Source organism: Planococcus citri, chromosome 5 (genome assembly GCF_950023065.1).
Source record: "Planococcus citri chromosome 5, ihPlaCitr1.1, whole genome shotgun sequence".
In the NCBI taxonomy this organism is placed as follows: Eukaryota; Metazoa; Arthropoda; class Insecta; order Hemiptera; family Pseudococcidae; genus Planococcus; species Planococcus citri.
In genome coordinates, this window is record NC_088681.1 from 19799342 (window position 1) to 19820443 (window position 21102).

Genomic DNA, 21102 nt, shown 5'->3' on the forward strand with positions numbered 1-21102 from the left:
GTACCATCTTTATCTAATAATTATCTATAAAAAGGTCTCATTTTTTGCTAAAATTGTTAAAAGCTTGATTTTTTTTAAAAATTGGCAAAAGCACTCTCTTTTTTGCTGAATTGCTAAAAAGAAAAGTTGACTTTCAAGTCTCACGTTTTCCCAAAAATCTCAAACAAAAGTCTATCTTTTTTCAAAAATTATGTCCAGTGGTAGTTTATTTTTTTTAGTACCAGGAATTGGAACGCATTTTTGTAAAAGTATTTCAATTCTTCATCAATAGTTAACTCATTTTGATAGGTTACTTACTTAACACTTTTTCAAAAATCCCGAAAATTAGGACCCAATAATTTTAAGCTTAAAAAAAAATTTGATGAAAAATTGTGATTTTTTGTAGAAATTTTGATCCATCTTGATACTGTAAGTCGCATGACAACTTTTGACTCACAACCCAATTTCGGGTTCACATTCTTCAAAAATTTCGAAAAAAAAATTGTCAGAATAATTATAAATTTGTTGCGAACTTCTGAGCAATTTTGATTGATTTTTGAATAATCAGCCCTTTCTGCCAAAATTATCAAAGTCTTGTTTTGTTGCCAAAAATTCTCATTCTTACAAAAATGACAAAAAAAATTTCGAATGGCTAAAAAATTTCACTTTTTTTCAAAAATTTTACCCAAAGTCTTGCTTTTTTGCCAAAAGTTGCCAAAAAAAGTATCATTTCTTGACAATAATTCCCAAAAAGTCTTTATTTTTGCTAAAATTTGTCAAAAATTGTCGCTTTATTCTAAAATTTAAAAACTTTTTTCAATTTTTAGCAATATGGCTAATAAAATTTTTTTGCAAAAAAAAAAAATAAATTCAAAAAATTTCACATTTTTTCAAAAATGGTCTGAAAGTTTTGCTTTTTGTCAAAAAATTGACTATTTTGTCAGAAATTTAAAAAATTCTCTCTGTTGCTAAAAACTGCCAAAAAGTGGCAAAGTAATCCAAATTTTTAAAAATAAAACCACAATAATGTCGTGCTTTTTTGGAGTGGGGGGGGGTGATTTTTCTGTTTTAAAATGTTTTTATCGAGTTTTGGTATTTTTTTGGTTACTTTTTCGAGCTTTTTTAGTTACTCACCAAAGTTGTTTTACCTTGTTCTTTTTTGAAAGAAACTGAGTACAAACCCTGAAACTGAACTACCTAATGTGTATTGATGTACCTAATAAGATCATAATATTGTCATCAATTTCTTTTCAATTTTCAATGTAAATTTTGAAATTTGATACCTCGTTGGTGGAAAACTGAAGAGTAATGGTTCAAGTCAGAGATCCACAATTTTTCCTGCGGTCCTCTGAGGTCTCCCTGTAGGCTGTAACTTTTGAATTTCATTTTCACCTCATTGTCAGCATTTTTATATGTAAACTGACGTTGAGTGGGAGAATCCGAAACTTCGCTGGAGGCAGCAGAATGCTTTGAAACCATCAACAATCCACTCGCAAGAGATTGGAAATTATGGTAACCTTGCAAGTTGAAAGTCTGATTTCAGCTGTGTATATGGCAATTGAGCTCATTTCGAAAATAGCCCTTGTCCAAAATGAAAATAAAAAACAAGCAAGACAAAAAACCACTGTAAAGTCCTGATGAATTGGTATAGTGTATTCAAAGTGATTTTTTTATCAACTTGAGTAATTCCTGTTACACTAAGAAAAACTTTTAGAGGGCTATCATACTTATACATCCATACAATGCATTGGAGAAAAGAACCTCCTCAATTTTTTTTCAAAGTGACAAGGGCTATATTTTCTATTTTTGCAATGAGCTCTTCAATTCAATTTTATCAAATTTTGGTGTTTTTCTACATTTCAACTTTTTTTACATGAAAAATGGGCCAAATTTGAATTTTTAAACATTCGTCATGAACTGAAAAATAAATTTTAACTCTTCAAATTTTTACTAATGATGTGTTTTGGGGTCACTGTGTTCGAACTTTGAAGCTTCAACTTCAACGGAAATGATTAATTTTTCAGTAATTAAAATAAAACATTGCTGAGTTGGTAAAATTAATAATGAATTGAGGAACCAAAAGAAACATGCAGAATTGCTGAATTGCAGATTAGACAGGTCAAAGACTGTTTGATTTGATAGGTAGTAGGTACAGGGTGGACAGAAATATCGGGTACCCCTAAGAAAGTTTTTCATTAAAAATATAGGTTGGCAACGTGAAATAGATGCATATGATTGGTGAAATGTTATCTCTCCAGTCTAACAACCAATCATGTGCTACCATTATTATCATTCACTGTGACCAACCGAAGTATTTAGCAGAAAACTTTTTTAGGGGTACCCGATATTTCTGTCCACCCTGTACAGGTAGTAGGTAGGTACCTCTCCCTCCCTGTGATTTCTCCCCACTACAAAATCTCTTTTTCACTATCAGTAAGTGATAAGAAGTGATCTACGTATGTGCATGTGTAAAATACAGAACAGACGTAAATTATGACGTTTTTTAGTTTATTTTTAGTAATTTTTAATGTAAACTGGCATTGATTTGATTAGTAATTTGTTCGTGACTCTTATGTGTAGTTACTGTGAAGATTGCAGTATTGCACGGTCATCTTCGTAGGTTCAATATGAATTACATTCATAATTATGAAAATCCAATGCAACAATGCGAAAAGTTGATGAATGCAAACTTCGACAAACTAAAGTGAGTATAAACCCAGCAAAATCCAAACAATTTTAAATAATTTACTTATATTGGTAAACTACTTCATCATTACAGGTTTTTAAAAGATCAAACGCCGATAACGTCATCTTCGTCAGAGTCTTCAGCAGTGGAAAACGCATACAGGACTATTAAAAAGTACCTGGACGAAGCAAAGAGAAATGTTGCATCGTTGAAATCAAGATACAGTAAATTAACCAAGCGCTATGAGGGTTTACTCGAAACCAATTTTGCAAACGAATTCCTTAAGTAAGTCTGAGTGTGTTTTAAATCGAATTCCTTTGCCATCAACTCAGTCATCAAGTTGAGATGAACATTTTATGCATTTTTCAGTTACTTGAAACGTCAAGAAGCACTTCGATTGAAATTCCTGGAAATCATTTACGAATGCAAACGTATAAACTCGTGCATAGATGAGATTCTGTATGTTAGCTGTGTTGAAGCAGAGAAGAGGAATTCCTTTCAGAATCCATCAGAACGACTTCGTGGCTGTGATACTCATAATAACCAATCGAAGCAAAATGAAGCCTCAGCTACAGCAAGTAAGTTAAACGAACAAACAAGTCATATTTATTTTGTACTCATCGTAAGCAGATTACATAAAGCATTATTGTTTCTTGCATCAGATCCCAGAAAAACTGTTACTTGTACTTGCAACGTTTGCGGCAAATCTTTCTATTCGAAAGCAACCATGGAAAGACATGCGATTCTCCACAAAGGTTTAAAGCCTTTCACTTGCGCTGAATGCGGTGGATCATTCTGCCGAAAGGATACCATGAAGAATCATATACTTTTAGTTCACTTTCCTTTTGGTGATAAGAGACGACATTCGCCCAATTTGAATCTGACACGATTTAATTGTACTGTATGTGGCAGAATATTTGGTACAGAGCACAGTAGAATACGTCACGAACAGAGTTGGCGCGATTCGAATCGCGTGAAAGAATCGAGAAAGAATCCGATTCTCACGATTCGAATCGGATTCGAATCGCGGTTCCCCAAGTCAAAAGAATCGGGAAATGCAGGAATCCGATTCCCTTTTATAGAGAATTGCACCGCCTCGATTCCCTGCGATTCCTTGCAGATGTTTTTCACGTGTTAAAACAGTGAAATGTACTGTTTTTAATGACTTTTAAGTGATGCATTTGCATTTTGTAGCTCGGGACTGATGACATTTTTTTAAAGGTTAGCTGTTGTGTGAAAATATCTTGAATCATCGATTCTATACAGTGAAGGAATCGCGCAACGTAAGAATCGGATTCAATTTAATGGAGAATCGTGCCTTCTCGATTCCCTGCGATTCCCTGTTCACAGCAACAAACAAAAGAATAGAACATGCAAAATGAGCATATACCAAGTTGGGGAAATTACTCATTTCATTTCAGATTCATTTGTGCAGTCCTGAAGTTGAGAAAAATTAGTATTTGGGAATCGGAATCGGAGGGAATCGAGAACCGCTAAAGAATCGGATTCAGAACCGGATTCGCTTTGTGAAAGAATCGAGACTGGAGAATCGCGATTCTCCCAAGTATGAGAATCGTAATTCAGGAATCCGATTCTGACGAACCAAGGAATCGCGCCAACTCTGGTCACGAACGGGTGGTACATGCAGAAATGCTTTGAATTTTGAATATTATTCTTTCAACTTATTTCAATTGGGAAAACTTACAACTTTTATTACGTTATTTTTCAAGCTCCCCAAGAAGAGTTTACTGACTGACTGATAATTTAACTCGATAATTGTGATATGCATCCCCTATTAAGGGCTAAGGCTGATACGTATTGATTAGGTTGGCTAAGTTTCATTTTTTTACGTTTGTTTTATAGTAGGTAATTCGCATATACTTGTGTGATGTTAAGAATTAACATTAATTCAACTCTTGAATCTTCTAAGTATAAGGCTGATAATTTTGCCAAAAATTCCCAAAAAAAAAAAGTTCCTATGTTTTTTAAATTTATATAGACGTAGTACAACTTTTGATTTCTCATCAACTGATTCCTAGGATGACTTTTTGGCCTGTTTCACCCTCTTCAAGTACATATTTATAAAAATTTGGACATCAAGCAAATTTTGAGGTCAGTTCATCTCCACTCAAACTTTGTTAATCCAACTCCAAACTGAACCCAAAATACATGTACCATATTTGAGCTTATTTTGTTTAAATCCAGTCTCAACTATAATTAGGTACCTGATAGTTCGGTAAAAAAAAAAAAAAAAAAAAAAAAAAAAACAGATATGGGTACAATTGATAGGTTGAAAAAGTAAAATTATTGAAAAAAGAACTTATTTTGAAGCCTTCAGGAAACAGATTCATTAACTTTTCAGTTTTGTAAAAATTTCCAAAAAAATCAAAACACGAATTTTCAAAAATTGTTTTTACTAATTCAAATTTTCATTTTTCATTTTCACAATCGGAAAATTAAAACATTTTCCGAAGGCTCTAGAACAATCCCTTACTACCAATCAATTCAAATTTTTGAAAATGCAGTTCGTAAGCCAAAATATATCGTCATTTGTACTTCAATCTGAACAAAATTTTCGTTTTTCATGAAAAATGTGTCAAATTTATATTCGAAAAGATTTCCCAACATCGAAAAACACGATTCAGCAGCAGAAGTTTGATGACCGTGGAGGTGTATTTTTGGATGTCTTTTCAATTCTCTTCAGTCAGGTGCAAAAATTTCCTTTTCCTACCTTTTTTATAAATGTAGAAAAATTCCATCAATTTAAAAGGTCTACAATAAATACGCAAGATTGATAAAAAATTTTACAAATTAATTTTTCACTAATAAATTGTTTTCTTAATTAAAACGTTAAAGTGTTAGGAATTTTTTTAAATGAAGTATCTACTTGTTGTGTTTTTTTTCAAATTCAAATTCAAGATCATATTTTATTTGTGTAGGTACTATGATTCAAACACTTTCTATAAAAGAAACCTTTGCTCATGTTTTTGTTTTCGTATTTTTTTTTATGATTATTTTTAAGTAAAAATAATAAAACATTTTAAATTCAGTTTTTTCCAATACTTACTTGTTTTTTTTTTGAAAATATTTTTTCTTATTTTTAAAAATTCTTTCTTCGAGTTTTTGAGGTTTTAATAAATTATAATTTTTTAGCTCCAAAAAAATATTTAAAATCTTCCAATTGTTTCGATTAAACAAAACAAAAAAAATTGTTCTATGTTATTTGATTAGTATCTTGAATTTTTCATTTATATGTTGAATACACGGCTAATACGAATTTGAAAAAAATTGTTATTTAGCCAAATGGAATCTTTCTCAATATTTTAGGTGTTTAAAAATACATTAAAATTTTTCAATTCTTTTATGGAAGCGGAAAGAGGCAAAGGTCGGGTCCTGATTTTCATATGAGCCAGAATTGCCACAAACGATGAAATTCCTACAAAGTTAAGTTCCAATTTTTAAATAAACATTCTTATTTTTGGGAGGAAGAAGGCAAATCACGTTGGCTGAAGGTTTGTTTTTATTCTCAAAGGCTGTGAATCGAATTTAAATCTCAAGCAAATCAATTCAATTATTTTTTGCAAGGAATTGGAACACATTTTTGTCAAAATATTTCAATTCCTCGCAAACTATTAATCCATTTTGATAGGTCGCATACCGACTTTTTCAAAAATCAGGACCCAATTTTAAGCTCTTCTAATTTGTGCTTAAAAAATAGTTTTGATAGAAAATTGTGATTTTCCGTCGAAATCATGATCCATATTTTGATAAGTTGCATGACAACTCTTGAATCACAACTCAATTTTGAGTTCAAATTCTTCAAAAATGTCAACAAAAAATATTGTGGGAATAATGAAATTTTTTGCGAATTTTCGAGCGATTTCGATTGACTTTTGAATAAGTAATTTAGCCCTTTCTGCCAAAATTATCAAAGTCTTGTTATGTTTCCATAAATTGTCAAAAGTTCTCGATTTTACAAAAAAATTTCGCTTTTTACCAAAATGGCTAAAAACTCGATTTTTTTTCAACAATGTTATAGCCAAGTCTTGCTTTTTTGCCAAAAGTTGCCAAAAAAAAAGTATCACTTTCTTGCCAATGATTCCCAGTATACGAGTAAGTCCTGATTTTCGCTAAAATTGTCAAAGTCTTGCCTGTTGAAAAAAAATCATCAATCTTACTTTTTGAAAAAATTGTCCAAAAAAAAGTTAATTTTTGGCAATATATGGCCAAAAAATATTTTGATTAAAAAAATCCAAGACATTTCTCATTTTTCCAAAAATGGTCCCATATAGTCCCGTTTTGCTGACAGAAATTTCCAAAAATATCTTCCTTTTTCTAAAAGTGAGAGTTCAGTTTTTTGTTTAAAAAAATGATGTTTTAGCCGGAAATTGTAAAGTGTAAAAATTCTCTCTGTTGCTGAAAATTGCCAAAATTCTCATTTTTTTCACCAAAGAGTGGCAAAATAATCCAAACTTTGAAAACTGAAAAGTAAAACACTAAAATATGTCGTTTTTTGGGGTGAGGGGGGGGGTAATTTTTCTGTTTTAAAATGTTTTGATCGAGTTTTGGTATTTTTTTTTTTTTTTGGTCAATTTTTCAAGCTTTTTTAGTTACCACAGTTGTTTTTTTCTTTTTTTGGAAAAAATTGAGTACGAACCCTGAAACAGAACCGATGTGAATCAGTAATAAGATCAAATTATCATCAATTTCTTTCTGATTTTCAACTAAATTTTAAAATTTTAAACCTCGTTGATATAGAAAATGTATTTAATAGTTCAAGTCAGAGATCCTAAATTTTTCCTGTGGTCCCATGAAGTCCCCCTGTGTTAGGCTGTAATGTAACTTTTGATCGTATCCTCCCACCAATTTTCAAAAATGAAAGTCAATGACGGCCCACCTTAGCGCTGAATTTCATTTTCACCTCTTTGTCAGCATTTTTACGTAAACTGAGTCTGAGTGGGAGAATCTGAAAATTCGTTTGAACTTGAACAAGTCTAACTTCAGCTGTTTATATGCCATTGCCAATATTTGATCTTTTTTTTTTTTTTTTTTTTCATAAAAAATGGGCCAAATTTTACTTTTTAAAGATTTGCCAGAGATTGAAAAATGAATTTAAACTTTTGAAAAGAAATGTTTACTGGCGAGTGGTGGTGATGTGTTTTGGCCTTTGGGGTCAGTTATTGATTCTGTTTTTGTCAGGTACTTTTCCCTTGGTGGGCTTTAGTCCGGCATATGACAATAGGAGTAATTGCACCCCCCCCCCCCCGCCGATCCTCCGGCACAACTTTTTTCTTAAAGGGGACATCCTAAGGAACATTTTAAAGCAAACTTGCCAAAATAAAAGTTGGCCTTACTTACAAAATGGCGGCCATTTTGATTGACAGGTAAGCCAAAATCGCAGATTTTGCGTTTTAACATAGGACTTGCACGAACTTTTTCAAACTTTACAAAGATAGATCGAAAGATCATGCAAAAATTTATCACCTGTCAAAATTTCAAGTGCTAAAATGGGTTTTTCGATTTTTGGTGAATTTTTGAAAATCGAATTTAGGACAAAAATGAGGGAAAAAATCAAAATTTTACCAAATTGACCAAGAAAGCTGAAATTTGGGATATACACTGTTTTCGACATGCCAAATCGATTGGAAACGGTTTCAACCCGTTTTGAGCAGTTCTGGAGCCTCCAGCAGATTTTTGAATCTCGAAATTCCTACAAAATTCCATCAAATTGGAGTTGTAAAGCTAAAATTTATTCTAAAAACTAATTTCAATACGCTACGAAGTACTGCAGGTGAATTTCAAGTCGTTTTGGATCCTCCAGCGACTTTTTTAAAATTCCTGAAGCCTCCACCAGATTTTTGAAACTTTGAATTTTCACAAAATTTCATCAAATGGAGATGGAAAGCTGAAATTTACTCTACACTCCAATTCTAACACCCTCTGAAAACGACTTCTGGTAAATTTCAAGTCATTTTAGAGCCTCCAATGATTTTTTGAAAATTACTGGAGCCTCCAGTAGATTTTTGAAACTTGAAATTTCCCCAAAATTTCATCAAACTACATAAGATGGAAAGCTGAAATTTACTCTATACTCCAATTTTAACACCCTCTAGATGGAGACGACTTCAGCTAGGTGGGTTCTAGTCATTTTAGGGCCTCCAGCGACTTTTTTTGAAAATTGCTGGAGGCTCCAGCAGATTTTTGAATCTTTAAATTTTCACAAAATTTCATCAAATGGAGATGAAAAGCTGAAATTTACTCTACACTCCAATTTTAACACCCTCTGAAGACGACTTTAGGTGGGTTCAAGTCATTTTAGGACCTCCAGAGACTTTTTTGAAAATTACTGGAGCCTCCAGTAGATTTCTGAAACTTGAAATTACCCCAACATTAATTTATCAAATGGAGTTGGCAAGCTGAAATTTACTTCGCAGACTACATGGTGGTTTCAAAATATGGTTTTGAAGCTTCCAGCTATACTTTTATAGGAAATTTTAATTTTCCAAAAAAACTTCATACAGCCTTTCAAAAAGTTGCTGGAGGCTCCAAAACGACTTGAAATTCACCAGCAGTCAACTTCGTAGCGTATTGAAATTAGTTTGCAGAATGAATTTTGACTCTCCATCTTAGTTTGATGAAATTTTGGGGAAATTTCAAGTTTCAAAAATCTACTGAAGGCTTCAGGAATTTTAAAAAAGTCGCTGGAGGATCCAAAACGACTTGAAATTCACCTGCAGTACTTCGTAGCGTATTGAAATTAGTTTTTAGAATAAATTTTAGCTTTACAACTCCAATTTGATGGAATTTTGTAGGAATTTCAAGATTCAAAAATCTGCTGGAGGCTCCAGAACTGCTCAAAACGGGTTGAAACCGTTTCCAATCGATTTGGCATGTCGAAAATAGAGTATATCCCAAATTTCAGCTTTCTTGGTCAATTTGGTAAAATTTTGATTTTTTCCCTCATTTTATTTTTGTCCTAAATTCGATTTTCAAAAATTCACCAAAATTCGAAAAACCCACTTTAGCACTTGCAATTTTGACAGGTGATAAATTTTTGCATGATCTTTCGATCTATCTTTGTAAAGTTTGAAAAAGTTCGTGCAAGTCCTATGTTAAAACGCAAAATCTGCGATTTTGGCTGACCTGTCAATCAAAATGGCCGCCATTTTGTAAGTAAGGCCAACTTTTATTTTGGCAAGTTTGCTTTAAAATGTTCCTTAGGATGTCCCCTTTAAGAAAAAAGTTGTGCCGGAGGATCGGGGGGGGGGTGCAATTACTCCTATTGCCATATGCCGGACTACTTGGTTGGGTGTTTTATCGTTGTGTTCAAAGTTTCAACGGCAATATGCTTCATTTTTCATTTTTTTTTAACTTTTCATCATCATCTTAATATTTTAAGTACATAATTACCTATTGAATTAAAATAAAACATCGAGTTGATAAACAAAAATTGATGAATGCGGAACTACCTAACAGAAACGTGCCGATTAACACTAAACAGATCATGTGGGTCAGAAGTCAGAAACCAGTTTGATGGGAAAGTAGCTAAGTATGTACCTCTCCTAAGGCTCTATACCTCTCCCTCTACTACAAAATATTATCAGTAAGTGATAAGAAGTGGCGGCAGGCTGAACAGACGTTTATTTTAGTTTAGTTGGTAATGAATTCACATCGATTTGATTTGTAATTTGACTCATTTGTTCATAATTAGTAATTTGTTTGTTCATGACTCATGTGTAGTTACCTACGGTGAATATTGCAACATTGCACTGTAATCTTCATAGCGTAGATTCAATATGAATTACATCTATAATTATGAAAATCCAATGCAACAATGCGAAAAGTTGATGAATGTAAACTTCGACAAACTAAAGTGAGTGTAAATACAGCATACTTAATCCAAACAATTTTGAATAATTGACTTATAATTATAAATTACTTCATTGTTATAGGTTTTTAAAAGATCAAACGCCGATAACGTCATCTTCCTCAGAGTTTTCTGCAGTGGAAAACGCATACACGACTATCAAAAAGTACCTGGACGAAGCAAAGAAAAATATTGCATCGTTGAAATCAAGATACAGTAAATTAACCAAGCGCTATGAGGGTTTACTCGAAACCAATTTTGCAAACGAATTCCTTAAGTAAGTTTAAGTGTGTTTTAAATCGAACTTCTTTCTCATCAACTCACTCATCAACTTGAGATGAATATTTTATGCATTTTTCAGTTACTTGAAACGTCAAGAAGTACTTAGATTGAAATTCCTGGAAATCATTTACGAATGCAAACGGATCAACTCATGCATAGATGAGATTCTGTATGTTAGTTGTGTTGACGCAGAGAAGAAGGATTCCATTCAGAGTCCATCAGAACAGTTTCGTGGCCGTGATGCTTATAACCAGTTAAATGTAGTTGTCGAATTGGATTCATCTACTTCGACAGTTCCGAAGAAGAAAAGTAAACTTGAACTGGTTGATAGCCATGTTAAGAGTGATGTTGAGCTAAATGAAACCTCAGCTACCTCAAGTGAGTTAAATGAACAAACACGTCATTTTATTTTGTACTCGTAAGCAGCAGATTAAATTAAATCATTATATTGTTTCTTGTATCAGATCCCAAAGAAACTTTAACTTGCAACGTTTGCGGCAAAATTTTTAAAAAGAGACGATACATGGAAAGACATAATATGATTATACACGAAGGTGTAAAGCCTTTCAGTTGTGCGGAATGCGGCAAATCATTCGCCCGAAAGGATTATATGAAATATCATATACTATCCGTACACTTCCCTCATCAGAAGACGCATAATCAGAAAGATAATCATCGACATCAGCGTAAAAGTAACTTAGTTTGTGATGAAAATAGACGACATTCGTCTAATTTGAATGCTGCGGGATCCAGTAGTTGTACTGTGTGTGGCAGAATGTTCGCGAATAAGTTTAGAAGAAAACGCCACGAACTTGTGGTACATGCAAAAATGTAGAACATAGGTACACATACACAGCTGCATAAACCGTTCTCAACCACAACGAGTTCCTGTTCTATCATTCAATTTTGCAGTGAACTTCGAAGACTTGAAACAATGATCTCACTGTGACATTCGAGTCCATCAGTTTCGGTAACAATTTGAATATTATTCTTTCAACTTATTTCAATCGGACATACTTACAACTAATTGCGTTAGTTTTTAAGCTCCATGAAGATTTTACTGATTATAATTTATACGATAATTCAATTTGGTAATTGTGATGTGCATTCCCCATTAAGGCTGATACCAATAAAATTATTAATTAAGTTAGTTAATGGTAAGTTTTAATTTTTGCTTTTGTTATATGTATACCTGGGTATTACGCATATACCTACTTGTGTGATGTTAAGAATACCTAAACATTAATTCTACCCTTAAATCGTCTACAATAAGGGTGATAATTTTGCCAGAAATTGCCAAAAAAGCAATGCCTTTTATTAAATTTATAAAAAGCTTGTTTTTATCTGAAATGGCCAAAAATTCTTAATATTAATTATGTAAAAAATTGCCAAAAAGTCTCGATTTATTGCTAGAAAGTTTCAAAATAGGTTAATTTAGTTACTCTTTTGACAATTTTGACCTCCATACCCATAATACAAAAATCAATTCGAGTTTTGAAAATGCAACTTGTAAGCCAAATGTCATCATTCTACTTCAATTTGAACAAAATTTGCGTTGATTTTTTTTTCATGGAAAATGTGTCTTTGTATTTTAAAACATTTCACAAAATCGAAAAACACGATTCAGCAACAGAAGTTTGACCATGGAGGTGTATTTTTGGATGTCTTTTTAATTCTCTTCTGTCAGGTGCGAAAATTTCCTACCTTTCTTATAAACGTAGAGACATTCAATCAATTTCTTTACACGATTTATAATGCCTACAATAAAGACGTAAGCTCGATAAAAAAAAAATTAAACTTAATTTTTCACTAATAAATTGTCTTCTTAATTGAAACGTTGAAGTGTAAGGATTTTTTAAAATGAAGTATCTACTTGTTGTGTTTTTTAAAATTCAAATTCAAGATCATATTTGTATGTACAGGTTTAGGTACCTACCATGATTCAAACACTTTTCTTAAAGGAAAAATTTGCTCACGTTTTTGTTTTCGTATTTTTTTTATGATTATTTTTCAAGTAAAATAATAAGTAAAACATTTTAAATTTAGTTTTCCAATATGTACTTGGTGTTTTTTTTTGAAAATATTTTTTCTCATTTTTAAACATCCTTTCTTCGAATTTTCGAGGTTTTAATAAGTGTTATAATTTTTTAGCTCCAAAAAAATATTAAAAATCTTCGAATTGTTTCGATTAAAAAAAAAAAAAAAATTGTTCTATGTATTTTATTGGTATTTTGAATTTTTTTTTCATGTTGATATACACAGCTATATTAATTTGAAGAAAAAGCCAAATGGAATCTTTCTTAATATGTATCTTTGGTGCTTAAAAATATTGATTAAAAATACATTTAAAGTTTTTTTTGAGGTTTTTTTCAATTCATTTGGAAGCGGAAAGAGGCAAAGGTCGGGTCCTGATTTCCATATGAGCCAGAATGGTTAAGTTTATTGAAAAACGCCAGTTTTTAAATAACCATTTACCATTTCGAATTGAAGCATACGTTTCCAAAACACACCAAGTCCATTTTCAAAGATTCTGAGGTTGCAAGGCCATCTAGCATAAAGTTGCGGCCCAAAAAACCAGCCAATTTGGGCAATTTCTACGTTTCCAAATTGTACCAAGTACCATGAATTTCTTATCAATATTTTGTTGGACTTAGTGCATTTTGGAAACGTATGCTTCAATTAAATAACTTTTCCATAGACTTGTTCTTATTTTTGGGAGGAAGAGGGCAAAGCACATTGGCTGAAGGTTTGTTTTTGTTCTCAAATTTCAAACATTCAAAACATTCTAGGTGTACTTAGTACTTACTTACCTACTTACCTACCATTCTTTGCTAATAGTTATCTATAAAAAGGTTTCGCTTTTTGCTAAAATTGTCAAAGGCTTGCTTTTTGCGAAAAATTGACAAAAACACACCCTAGCTAAATTGTTGAAAAAGTTTTAAGTCATCACTTTTTAGTGTTTCCCAGAAAGTCTACCTTTTTTACAAAATTTGTCCAAAAGTTGAATTTCTTTGTGAGGAATTGGGACGCATTTTCGTCAAAATATTTCAATTCCTCGCAAACTGTTGATCCATTTTGATAGGTCGCGTAAAATTTTTTAAAAATCCCGAAAATCAGGACCCAATTTTAAGCTTAAAAATCTCCCAATATGTGCTCAAAAATAGTTTTGATATAAAATTGTGATTTTCCGTCGAAATCTTGATCCATCTTGATAAGTTGCATTAGAACTCTTGAATCAAAACCCAATTTTGGGTTCAAATTCTTCAAAAATGTCGAAAAAAAATTTGTGGGAGTAATTAAATTTTTTGCGAATTTTCGAGCAATTTCGATTGACTTTTGAATAATTTAGTCCTTTCTGTCAAAATTTTCAGAGTCTTGTTTTGTTGCCAAAACTTGTCAAAAATTCTCGCTTTTATAAAAATGCCAAAATTTTTCGCTTTTTTTTACCAAAATGGCTACAAAGTCTCGCTTTTTTTACAAGAATTTTACCCAATTCTTGCTTTTTTTGCCAAAAGTTGCCAAAGAATAAGTATCACTTTTTTTCCAATAACTCCCAAAAAGTCCTAAATTTTCGCTTTTTTTAAAATTGAAAAAAAATAATTTTCAGCAATATGACTAAAAAAAACAATTTAATAAAAAAATCCAAAAAATTTCACATTTTTCCCAAAATGGTCGAATAGTGGACGTTTTTCTGAGAGAAATTTCCAAAAAGACCTTTCTTATTCTAAAAGTGTTGAAACTCTGCTTTTTGTCAAAAATGAAAAAATTGACTTCTGTGTCAAAAATTGGCTGTTTAAATTAAAGGCTATATAGGTGGATAAGTATGGCGAATTTGCCCCCGAGAGCTTCAGGGTTGATATTTGCATGGAAGGTGGGTACCCTTGAGCACCGGCTTCCATCACGAAAGTTCCAGACACCCCCCCCCCCCGTTTTTGAGAAACCCCCCTTATTCTGAAATTACAATAGAAATTTTTTTCTCAGCCCCATGTGAGCCGATTTTTTTCAATTTTTTTGGTATGTAGTGAACATCTATATAAGAGGTATCCCCACAAAAAATTTCACCCCCCTCCCTTCATATTTTCCCCTCAAAATGGCGTTTTTTAGCTTTGTTTGCCTGTTTTAGCGATGACCATGATTCGGCACAAAAATGCGAATAGCATTTTTAAGTGTATTTTTGACCCCTAAAAAACATATATTTTTTTCAAAAAAAATTGTTGGTGGATTGTGGTCAAAAACTGAAAAAACTTACAGAGGGGGTAAAAATGGATTCTGGTGTAAATTATTGTTTTTGGTAAACGAGGTGTCGTTTCCATATGAATCGAACCCCCCGAACACGAATATGACGTCAAATGTAATGCTACCCTCAACCACATCCCTCCGGTGCCTCTTCCCCCACCTCAATTTTTACTATTATATTAAAAATTGAGCTATACAATAATATTGGTGTCGTTCTCATATGAATCAAACACCCCGAACACGAATATGAAGTCAAATTTTATGCTACCCTCATCCACACCCCTCCTGTGCCTCTGCCCCACCTCAATTTTTACTGTATTAAAAGTTGAGCTATTTTCATAATATTAGTGTCGTTTCCATATGAATTTGACCCCCGAACACGAATATGAAGTCAAATTTTTCGCTACCCTCATCCACACCTCTCCGGTGCCTCTGCCCCCACCTCAATTTTTACTGTATTAAAAGTTTTGATATTTTCATAATGTTTGTGTCGTTTCCATATGAATCGAACTCTCCGAACCCGAATATGACATCCAATTTTACGCTACCCTCATTCACACCCGTACAGTGCCTCTGTCCCCACCTAAACAATACCTTTTTTGAAAACTCAACGACATACAAAAATTACTAAAAAGAAGTAAAAAAAATTACCATCGCAAGGTTCGTACCAAAACGACGCAAACATTATGAACATAGTTTCACGCGTTTTAAATAGTAAAAATTGAGGAGCTGGCTGTAGCCTGGAAGAGGATAGATGCGGGTAGACCTAAATTGGACTTCATATTCATGTTAGGGGTGTTTGATTCATATGAAAACAACACCAATATTATGAAAAACGCTCATACCTTTAATACAGTAAAAATTGAGGTGGAGGCAGAGGCACTGGAGGGGTGTGGATGAGGGAAGCATAAAAGTTGACTTCATATTCGTGTTCGGGGTGTTTGATTCATATGAGAACGACACCAATATTATTATATAGCTCAATTTTTATTATAATAGTAAAAATTGAGGTGGGGGCAGAGGCACTGGAGGGGTGTGGTTGAGGGTAGCATTAAATTGGACGTCATATTCGTGTTCGGGGGGTTCGATTCATATGGAAACGACACCTCGATTACCAAAAACAATAATTTACACCAGAATCCATTTTTACCCCGATACCCCCTCTGTAAGTTTTTTCAATTTCACCAAAATTTTTTTTTTTGAAAAAAAATATATGTTTTTTAGGCGTCAAAAATACACTTAAAAATGCTATTCGCATTTTTGTGCCGAATCATGGCCATTGCTAAAACTAAAACAGGCAAACAAAGCTAAAAAAACGCCATTTTGAGGGAAAATATGGGGGGAGGGGGGTGAAATTTTTTGTGGGGATACCTCTTATAGATGCTCACAACATACCAAAAATTGAAAAAAATCGGTTCACATCGGGCTGAGAAAAAAATTTCTATTGTAATTTCAGAAAAAGGGCGGTTTCTCAGAAACGGGGGGGGGGGGGGGTCTGGGGTCTGAAACTTTCGTGACGGAAGCCGGTGCTCAAGGGTACCCACCTTCCATGCAAATATCAACCCTGAAGCTCTCGGGGGGGGGGGGGGGCAAATTCGCCATACGTATCCAATATCCACCTATAGCCTTTCAATCCAATTTAATCGAATTTTGTTTTTTTTTTTCATGAGAAGTTTTTCAAAAGATTTACCCTGATTTACCAAAAAATGAAAAATAAATTTGAACTCTTGAAATGTTTACTGGTGAGTGGTGATGTGTTTTGAGGTCATTTTTTGATTCGGTTTTGTCTGGTTCAAATATTTTTATGTTAGTTTGGGTTTGGATTACTTCCCTGTTGGGTGTTTAGCGAAATACATACTTACTTATTGAATTAACATAAAACATTGAATTGATAAAAAAAAATTAAATGAATGAGGAACTAAAAGAAACGTGCAGATTAGACAGGTCACGTGGGTCAGAAACCAGTTTGATTTGGTAGGTAGTGGGTGCCTCTCCCTGTGATTTATCCTTAATTTCTCCTACCACTCTACTACGAGCCTTACTACTACACTAATAGAAACTACTACAAAATCTCTTTTTTTGCTATCAGTAAGTGATAAGAAGTGACTGGCATGATTGCGTTAAGATTGCGTGAATGACGACGTGTTTAAGAAATTTTTTAGTGTGAATTCATATCGATTTAATTAGTACCTAATTTGTTCATGACTCATGTGTAGTTACAGTGAAGATTGCAGTATTGCACAGTTATCCTCGTAGATTCAATATGAATTACATCTATAATTATGAAAATCCAATGCATCAATGCGAAAAGTTGATGAATGCAAACTACGACAAACTAAAGTGAGTGTAAACACAGCATAATCCAAACAATAATTTTTAAATATAATTTTCTAGATAGGTAAACCACTTCATTATTATAGGTTTTTAAAAGATCAAACGCCGACAACGTCATCTTCCTCAGAGTTTTCTGCGGTGGAAAACGCATACACGACTATTAAAAAGTACCTGGACGAAGCGAAGAAAAATATTACATCGTTGAAATCGAAATACAGTGATTTAACCGAACGCTATCGGGGTTTACTTGAAACCAATGTTGCAAAAGAATACCTCAAGTAATTAAGTCTAATGTGTTTCAAATTCCTTCCCCATCAACCTACCAACATGAGATGAACATTTTATGTATTTTTCAGTTACTTAGAACGTCAAGAAGTACTTAGATTGAAATTCCTGGAAATCATTTACGAATGCAAACGGATCAACTCATGCATAGATGAGATTCTGTATGTTAGTTGTGTTGACGCGGAGAAGAAGAAGAAGAATTCCATTCAGAATCCATCAGAACAATTTCGTGGCTGTGATGCTAATTATAACCAGTTAAATGTAGTTGTTGAATTGGATTCATCTACTTCTACAGTTTCGAATAAAAGTAAGCTCGAGCTGGTCAATGGCTATGAGCGATGTTGAAGAATTGGACACAACTAAACAGACAAAATCAACTGAATTGTGTATAGGTACTTCTTCGGCTGGCGTTTTTCAAGCTTCATCGTCTCCTGATTTGGTTATTAGCAATGTAACGGGCAAGAAAAAGAGCTCAACAAGGTCTATTGAGAATCAAAAAGTAAAACGATCCGTTTCAGCGAAGCAAAATGGAGCTTCAGCTACCTCAAGTAAGTTGGATGAACAATTAAGTCATTTATTTTGAACTCGTAAGTAGATTAAATCATTATTGTTTCTTGTATCAGGTCCCAGGGAAATTTTTACTTGCAACGTTTGCGGCAAAACTTTTAAATGGAGACAAAACGTGGAAAGACATGCGATTAAACACAAAGGTTTGAAGCCTTTCAGTTGCGCGGAATGCGGCAGATCATTCACCCGAAAGGATTATATGAAAAATCATATACTTATGGTACACTTCCCTCATCAGAAGACGCGTAATCACGATGATAATCATCGACATCAGCGTAAAAGTAAATCAGTTTGTGATAAAAAGAGACAACATTCGTCTAATTTGAATGTTGCTGGATTTAGTTGTACTGTGTGTGGCAGAATGTTCACGAGTAAGAGTAATAGAAGACGTCACGAACATGTGGTACATGTATAGAAATGTAGAGCATATGGTATTCTTATTGTTAAAGGTGCACAGCTGCATAAACCTAGTTCTCAAAGATACAAGCTCAGCCGTTGCTTTACGAAACAATTGAAATCAGTTTCAGCAGCGTTTTGAATATTAGGTCTTTCAAGTTCAACTTTTTCAATTGTCAATTGGACAAATTTGCAACCATTTGCGTTAGTTTTTAAGCTCTCTGAAGGTTCATACTGATCCCTATTAAGACTGATACTATTAACTAAGTTATAATTAAAGTAAGCTAGGTTCCTATTACGCTTATATTTTGAATCACGTTAAGTAATAATAAACATTAAATTCAGCCCTTGAATCATTCTATAGTTAATTGGCTGATAATTTTATTTAAATTTGCCCAAAAAGCTATATGTACCTTGTATTAAAATATTGTCAAATTTTTGTTTTTTGCCTCAAATTGCCGAAAATTCTCATATTTATGTTAAATAATTGCCAAAAAAAAAACTTGCTTTATTGCTAGAATGTTTCAAAATAGTTCCACTTTTCTGACAAAAATTTGGAAAAGAAAAAGCATAATTTTTTGGCAGTGATTATGGTACTGATCAAGTTTTTAGGCCAAAAAGTCCAGTTTTTTTATTAAAAATATTGCCAAAGTCTCAATCGAGTTTCATTATGTACTTAGATTATAATTAGAATGTTCAATATTTATGTTTCGTGTACTTTTTTTGTATTTGTAATTTAATGTTTTGGCTTTTTTGTGGCCTTTTTTCACATTAAAATGGTTTGTTATTGCTTATTATATCTTGTAACTTTTTTGCTTACGTTTTAGTTAGGTACTTTTTAGTTACTTTTTTTTACCTTTTTTGGTACCTATAACTAAAGTTACTTTTTTTGGAGAAATTGAGTGCGAGCCCTGCACATATGTGAAAAATTGTTTAATGGGAAAATTTAAAGCCACTTTACAGTACAAAAAGACTAAGGCAGGAATTCGCAAAGTTGAGTAATTTTTCACAGTAATTGAATTCAACATTTTTCCAACTAGGTAGGTAGAAGATAAACAACATTTTTTAATGAATTTGAAAAAAAAATTGAAATTTTAAGAGATTTTCTGTGAACTATTCGTAATATGTTTTGTGCAATTATTTTGTGAAAAATTTCAATCGTTCATTTTCAGAACTGGAAAATCAAAAAATCAGCTCCATGAGGCTCTACAACAAACCATAATTATTACTTACCAATCAATAATTATTATCAATTCGAGTTTTTGAAAATGCTGTGTAGGCCAAATGTCATCATTCTACCCCAATTCGAACAAAATTTGCGTTTTTTGTGGAAAATGTGCACAAATTTGTATTTTAAACAATTTAGCAAAATCGAAAAACACGATTCAGCTTCAGAAATTTGACCATGAAAATGTATTTTTTGATGCTTCTTCATTTTTCATCCTCTGGCAAGTGCGAAAATTTCTCACCTTTCTGTATAAACTTGAAGAAATTCAATCAATTTTCTTAGGTATATATTTTTGAACGCCTACAATGAAATATACGATTGATAAAAAATGTTTAAAAAAGGAATTTTGCACTGATAAATTGTCTTTTCAATTTAAACGTCGAAGTGTAAGGAATTTTTTACAGTGAAGAATCTACTTGTTGCGTTTTTTTAAAATTCTAATTCAAGTTCATATTTTGTATACCATGATTCAAACACTTTCCTTCAAAGAAAAATTTGCTCACGTTTTTGCTTTCGTATTTTTTTAATGATTATTTTTAAGTGAAAATAATGAAACAAAATTCGGTTTTCCAATACTTGGGAATTTTTTTTGAAAAATTTTTCCTCGTTTTCAAAAATATTTCTTTGAATTTTCGAGATTTTAATTTTTGTAGCTCCGAAAAAATGTTTAAAATGTTTAAATTGTTTCAATTTCTTTGAAAAAAAAAGTATCAAATGGTTTTATTTGATCGGTACCTATCTTGAAGTTTTTTTTTTCATTATCTGTTCATCAGAATGATGCGATGAAGGATGCTTTCGTATGGTATTTTTAATTGAAATGATACCTAAGTACGTGTATATCAAATGCTATGACGTGTGTTGTGGATTTTTTATGGCATGAGATCATTTTTTTAAAAAATGTGATTCGATGACTGATTAGTGATTACGAAGGCTTACGAGGTACGCTCGCTGGAACGAGCTCACAAGCAGTTCCAAGGATCGTCAAAATACGAGACACCCACCTATTTGAAAAAAAATCATAATACTTATTTAGCCAAACGGAACCTTTCTTAATATTTTGGGTTTTTAAAAATAAAAATATTGATCAAAATACATTTCTAATTTTTTTTTTAATTCTTTAGGGAGCGGAAGGATTGAAACAAAGGTCAGGTCCTGATTTCCATGTGAGCTAGAATTGCCAGAAACAATGAAATTCCTTCAAAGTTTATTGAAAAACTCCAGTATTTAAATAAACACTTCGAA

At 32.6% G+C, this 21102-nt stretch overlaps 2 protein-coding genes across 5 annotated transcripts; both read left to right on the forward strand.

Moving 5' to 3' along the window:
- Positions 1 to 2056: 2056 nt before the first annotated feature.
- Positions 2057 to 12088, forward strand: LOC135849306 (zinc finger protein 761-like). 4 transcript variants are annotated; one of them, XM_065369677.1, is made up of 5 exons: positions 9940 to 10322; positions 10406 to 10538; positions 10618 to 10809; positions 10894 to 11192; positions 11279 to 12088. In XM_065369677.1, the coding sequence occupies exons 2-5, from the start codon at positions 10462 to 10464 to the stop codon at positions 11647 to 11649; spliced, it is 939 nt and encodes a 312-aa protein (XP_065225749.1). In that variant the 5' UTR covers positions 9940 to 10322; positions 10406 to 10461; the 3' UTR covers positions 11650 to 12088. The 4 variants fall into 4 exon arrangements, with proteins under 4 accessions (XP_065225747.1, XP_065225750.1, XP_065225749.1 ...); XM_065369675.1 differs by lacking the exons at positions 9940 to 10322; positions 10406 to 10538; positions 10618 to 10809; positions 10894 to 11192; positions 11279 to 12088 and adding exons at positions 2057 to 2683; positions 2759 to 2950; positions 3035 to 3243; positions 3328 to 5727; XM_065369678.1 differs by lacking the exons at positions 9940 to 10322; positions 10406 to 10538 and adding an exon at positions 2061 to 2683.
- Positions 11646 to 19429, forward strand: LOC135849304 (zinc finger protein OZF-like). Its single transcript, XM_065369674.1, has 6 exons — positions 11646 to 11784; positions 17267 to 17390; positions 17471 to 17662; positions 17741 to 17976; positions 18062 to 18217; positions 18293 to 19429. The coding sequence occupies exons 2-6, from the start codon at positions 17314 to 17316 to the stop codon at positions 18649 to 18651; spliced, it is 1020 nt and encodes a 339-aa protein (XP_065225746.1). The 5' UTR covers positions 11646 to 11784; positions 17267 to 17313; the 3' UTR covers positions 18652 to 19429.
- The last annotated feature ends 1673 nt before the right edge of the window (positions 19430 to 21102 follow it).